Source organism: Eleutherodactylus coqui, chromosome 5 (genome assembly GCF_035609145.1).
Source record: "Eleutherodactylus coqui strain aEleCoq1 chromosome 5, aEleCoq1.hap1, whole genome shotgun sequence".
In the NCBI taxonomy this organism is placed as follows: Eukaryota; Metazoa; Chordata; class Amphibia; order Anura; family Eleutherodactylidae; genus Eleutherodactylus; species Eleutherodactylus coqui.
This window is the reverse complement of record NC_089841.1, coordinates 187308920-187315049: the sequence shown is the minus strand read 5'-3', so window position 1 is coordinate 187315049 and position 6130 is coordinate 187308920. Positions and strand designations below refer to the sequence as shown.

At 44.4% G+C, this 6130-nt stretch overlaps 1 gene segment (V, D, J or C); it reads right to left on the bottom strand.

Annotated features, from left to right (window-relative positions):
- Positions 1 to 298: 298 nt before the first annotated feature.
- LOC136628905 (T cell receptor alpha variable 26-1-like) lies at positions 299 to 2189 on the bottom strand. The segment is given in 2 exon segments: positions 299 to 633; positions 2117 to 2189. Coding segments are annotated over 2 exon segments (408 nt in total).
- Positions 2190 to 6130: the final 3941 nt, after the last annotated feature.

Sequence of the window (6130 nt, the reverse complement as noted above, 5' to 3'; positions counted from 1 at the left end):
TTATTAATAGAAGTTAATAATAAATTCAACTGTTTAAAGTTTTAAAAGAAAACTATGATTCTTTTGCTGATTGTGTTGCTTTATTAACCCTAGACCTGTTATTTTTATTCAGGCTTTTAAAAAGTCGATATATTGAAATATCGATAGTTTTCCACCGATATTTTACTATATTCGTTAGTTTGTTCAGCGATAGTCGATACTATCGACTATTGATCTTTTTAACCTTATCCCAGAGGCACCATTGGAGGGTGCATGCCATACCTGATACACTGTTACTAAAACTCAGTGCAGAGAAACTTCAGAAATCTTGTACAGGCAGGAAGTGTATTTGTAGCTTCGTGTCACCCTGAGCACACAGATACACTGCACTGTCTTCAGGGGTGACATCCAGTATATTGAGGACACTGGACTTTCTCTGATCCCTGAAGATTAATCTCAGTTTATGGTTGTCTGATGATGTAGTGTCCTTGTAATCATGTATTAAGTACACAGGTCCCTGACCAGGAGATAACCTGTACCAGTAGATGTATTCAGTTGCAGAAAGGGAGGGATGGTCACATGTGAGATTAAAGTCCTTTCCAGCCAAGGTCTCCAGTTTGGGTGTCTGAATTATATTGGAGGTGCAAGGAGAACCTGGAAAGCAATGGCAGACATTATTTAGAGTTTGCTGAGCTGTGCAAAAAAAAAAAATCCAGTAAAAAAATATATCATTAATGTTAGGACTGTAAGAAATCAACTATGACATCATTTTTGCAGCTATAAGGTTATGTGTATTATAAAGATGTCTACTTACATAGAAAGAAGATGAAAGCCACACAGAAACAAAACATCTTCCATACACTGATTTATAGGAAACAGTTGAATAGAACAGATAAGACACAGATCCATATAGGTATGTGTGCAGAACTTAGTCACTATGCTTTTAACCTTACATTTCCTCTTTAACCTCCCCTTTATGCTTTCTAGAGCAAAGCTACACCCCTAACACATAAAGAGCTGCCTAGAATGTAATTTAGCCTTGAAGTCATAGTGCCACCTAGTGAGGCATAGCTGAAATCTATATGAGGAGAAATATATCAAATGTACATTGGGAAAGAAAACCAAATATATCCACCTACAGAGTTTAGAATGATTTCAATACTCCTCAACAGTAATAGCATTAATTTAAAATGATGTTCAGATGTGGTGAGATGTGCTGGGATTTTAGGCCTCAGTCACACAAGCGTTTAAAAATTTGTGCGTCAAAACGCCCAAGTTATGCGTTCAAAAATTTGCGTGACTGAAGCGGGCATCACAGCAGAAGACACTCTGCTAGCAGCATTTATCCGCTCAAGAAGAGCGCTGCCAGCTATCCCCAGCTGTGACAGCTGCAGCAGGGGATTCCTTGGATGTGAAACCCCTGGATGCTGTCCCATTAGTTTACAGCATTAGTTCTATCTAGTGCAAATTTTTTGATGTGCGGAAAAAAACCCATGTGACTGAGCCCTTACAGTGAAGATGCCGCACTGTGTATCCAGAGCAACTTATGATGTTATTAGTGTAGATGGAGTTCTGAAAGCCCCGTACTCAATCGGAAAACAATTCCAAGTCTGAGGGTGACTACCCATTAGCGGTTTTTTTTTTCTGCTGCGAATTTGTGACGTTTTTTTTCCCCAAGTGTCAATGGGACTTTCTAATGATAAAAACGCAACGTGACACAAGACAACGCAACTTGCGTTTTTGGTGTGTTGCGTTTTTAACATTAGAAGGTCCCATTGACAATTGGAAAAGAAAACACAGCGAAATCGCAGCAGAAAAAAAAAGGCTAGTGGGTAGTCACCCTAAATTGGAGCATGCTGTGGATTTTGAAATTTACAGTTATGCTCATTATTTTGGGGAAAAGCTGCAGAAATCAACACAGATTTCACCTTTTGCAGTCTTAGTTGTAAATCTATTGCAAATTCATAACAATTATCTGCATGTTTCACAAGTGGATTTTGCTGCAGGTTCGATGTAGAATGGTGTTGAAAACCAAGTTGAAAAAAAGTCCATCATCTGTAGACTTAGCATAAAGTGGATTCACAGAAAATCAAAATTCTTTAATGAAGTAATGCATATCTGGTGTCATGTCCAATACCTGCAGATGAATATTTGAGGTCATACATAATATGTTTTGCAATATAGTGCTTTAAAAATGTATGCACACCCATGTTTAGAATGCTTATGGAAGGGGCTAAATCATGTATGTAAATTAGCATGGTTTTAGGTATTGGTACTGGTACAGATGGAAGACGGAGAGGGGCCCAGCTGAACCTTTGCACCCGGGCCCCTGAGCCTTTACTTACACCTCTGGTAACTATTGAAAACCTTCAGAAATTGCTACATAAGGTCTGTGCCCCTGTCAGTACAATGGAGTGCTACAGGTCACACAACATTTATAATTCGGCTTATACATGTACATATGTATAACTTGTTACACATTCAGGACTCCAATCCAGGAGCTGCTGTACTTCAGGTGGTGGCTCTTCCTGCTAAGCTATTCAGAGAGCTGTATAGCTTCTTTGCTGAACATTGATTGTCATTATTCCATACTCCTGTTAAGTCCAGTACTGTGGTCCAGTACATGCCTGCAGTTTGCCCTGGCACTGCTGGAATTTATTTTGTAAAATATTTATTTCCTTTTTAACAACACTTTTTACAGGCAGCGCCAGGGTACCGCTATGGGGTCTAATGTGGCCCCTACTTATGCGGGTATGTACATGGACCACATCGAGAGGACATACATCTATGTGTCTCCACACTGGCAACATGTAGGTTGCTGGTGGAGATACATAGATGATGTGTTCATGCTTTGGAATGGCTCTGATGGTGAACTGATTGATTTGAATGCATTCCTTAATCAGTTGGTACCAGAACTGAGCTTTACTTTAACCTCCTCGACTTCCACAATTCAGTTTTTGGACATTTCAGTACTAAAGACGGGCACGTCGCTATTGACGGATCTGTACCGTAAGGATACTGACCGTAACAACCTATTACACTACTCCAGTTGCCACCCTAGGAGCTTATTGGAGGCATTACCATGGAGTCAGTGCCTTAGGGTTCGGAGGAATACCGCTGATGATAAGCTTGATGGTAGACTGGCAGAGATGTGTGATGATTTGGTGACTGCTGCAGCCGTTAGAGCTAGACAGCAGTCGAGGGTTGAACTTAATGTAGAATTCAATACTGCTGTATGTCTCTGAGGTGTTCTATGGGTCAGTTATTTTGCATTTTTATGGGGCTGTATAGACTTTGGCTTTCTGTTTTTTGTTTTTTTCAGTTTTTTCCTTTTTCTTCTTTAGGCGTCTGTATTTGTGTTTTGCTTTATTGTGGTTTGTTGTGTGTTGTTATCTTTATTTATTATTGTTTATTTATGATTAGAGATGAGCGAACGTACTCGTCCGAGCTTGATACTCGTTTGAGTATTAGCGTGTTCGAGATGCTCGTTACTCATAACGAGTACCACGCGATGTTCGGGTTACTTTCACTTTCATCTCTGAGGCGTTAGCGCGCTTTTCTGGCCAATAGAAAGACAGGGAAGGCATTACAACTTCCCCCTGCGACGTTCAAGCCCTATACCACCCCCCTGCAGTGAGTGGCTGGCGAGATCAGGTGTCACCCGAGTATAAAAATCGGCCCCTCCCGCGGCTCGCCACAGATGCGTTCTGACATACTTTAGGGAAAGTGCTATCTTGGTGGAGCTGCCATAGGGAGAGTGTTAGGAGTATTTTAGGCTTCAAGAACCCCAACGGTCCTTCTTAGGGCCACATCTAACCATGTGCAGTACTGTGGAGGCTGCTTTTTGCAGTGTTGCACATTTTCTTTTTGGTATATCGGCCGTGCAGAGCATTGCGCCCTGCAGTAATACTCCAGGGCCAGAAGCGCTTAGGCAGGGACAGAAGACATATTGATTGAATATAGGCAGTGGGCCTTTGCAAAAACATTTGGGGAAAAAAATCTATTTGGGCTGCCTGTGAGTGTCCTCAGTGTTCTGGGTCTCTGCTGGGTGTAGTAGTTCTCCAAATTCATACGCAGCCAGCTAAGTGTTACAGCAGGCTTGCGCAAAATTATTTCCTGGCTCTGTCTGGGCTGTTACATCACCGCTGTATTGCAGTCCACAGTGCAACACTCTGCAGTTCTTTGACATACTCCAGGGACAGAAGTGGTGACGCAGAGAGAGAAGAGATATATTGATTGAATATAGGCAGTGGGCCTTTGCAAAAACATTTGGGGAAAAAAATCTATTTGGGCTGCCTGTGAGTGTCCTCAGTGTTCTGGGTCTCTGCTGGGTGTAGTAGTTCTCCAAATTCATACGCAGCCAGCTAAGTGTTACAGCAGGCTTGCGCAAAATTATTTCCTGGCTCTGTCTGGGCTGTTACATCACCGCTGTATTGCAGTCCACAGTGCAACACTCTGCAGTTCTTTGACATACTCCAGGGACAGAAGTGGTGACGCAGAGAGAGAAGAGATATATTGATTGAATATAGGCAGTAGGCCTTTGCAAAAACATTTGGGGAAAAAAATCTATTTGGGCTGCCTGTGAGTGTCCTCAGTGTTCTGGGTCTCTGCTGGGTGTAGTAGTTCTCCAAATTCATACGCAGCCAGCTAAGTGTTACAGCAGGCTTGCGCAAAATTATTTCCTGGCTCTGTCTGGGCTGTTAAATCACCGCTGTATTGCAGTCCACAGTGCAACACTCTGCAGTTCTTTGACATACTCCAGGGCCAGAAGCGCTTAGGCAGGGACAGAAGACATATTGATTGAATATAGGCAGTGGGCCTTTGCAAAAATATTTGGGGACAAAAAATCTATTTGGGCTGCCTGTGACTGTCCTCAGTGTTCTGGGTCTCTGCTGGGTGTAGTAGTTCTCCAAATTCATACGCAGCCAGCTAAGTGTTACAGCAGGCTTGCGCAAAATTATTTCCTGGCTCTGTCTGGGCTGTTAAATCACCGCTGTATTGCAGTCCACAGTGCAACACTCTGCAGTTCTTTGACATACTCCAGGGCCAGAAGTGGTGACGCAGAGAGATAAGAGATATATTGATTGAATATAGGCAGTGGGCCTTTGCAAAAACATTTGGGGAAAAAAATCTATTTGGGCTGCCTGTGAGTGTCCTCAGTGTTCTGGGTCTCTGCTGGGTGTAGTAGTTTTCCAAATTCATACGCAGCCAGCTAAGTGTTACAGCAGGCTTACGCAAAATTATTTCCTGGCGTTCCGTAAGCGAAGTCAGCCTCCAACCACAGGCCAATAAGTGGCACATTTAATTACAGCGTTCTGTTTCTGCATTACTGGTAATACAGCATGCTGAGGGGTAGGGGTAGGCCTAGAGGACGTGGACGCGGCCGAGGACGCGGAGGCCCAAGTCAGGGTGTGGGCACAGGCTGAGCTCCTGATCCAGGTGTATCGCAGCCGACTTCTGCGGGATTAGGAGAGAGGCACGTTTCTGGCGTCCCCACATTCATCGCACAATTAATGGGTCCACACGGTAGACCTTTATTAGAAAATGAGCAGTGTGAGCAGGTCCTGTCGTGGATGGCAGAAAGTGCATCCAGCAATCTATCGTCCACCCACAGTTCTGCGCCATCCACTGCTGCAACTCAGAATCCTCTGGCTGCTGCTCCTCCTTCCTCCCAGCCTCCTCACTCCATTACAATGAAACATTCTGAGGAGCGGGCAGACTCCCAGGAACTGTTCTCGGGCCCCTGCTCAGATTGGGCAGCAGTGGTTCCTCTCCCACCAGAGGAGTTTATCGTGACTGATGCCCAACCATTGGAAAGTTCCCAGGGTCTGGGGGATGAGGCTGGGGACTTCCGGCAACTGTCTCAAGACCTTTCAGTGGGTGAGGAGGACGATGACGATGAGACACAGTTGTCAATCAGTGAGGTAGTAGTAAGGGCAGTAAGTCAGAGGGAGGAGCGCACAGAGGATTCGGAGGAAGAGCAGCACGACAATGAGGTGACTGACCCCACCTGGTTTGCTACGCCTACTGAGGACAGGTCTTCAGAGGGGGAGGCAAGGGCAGCAGCAGGGCAGGTTGCAAGAGGCAGTGCGGTGTCCAGGGGTAGAGGCAGGGCCAGACCGAATAATCCACAAACTGTTTCCCAAAACGC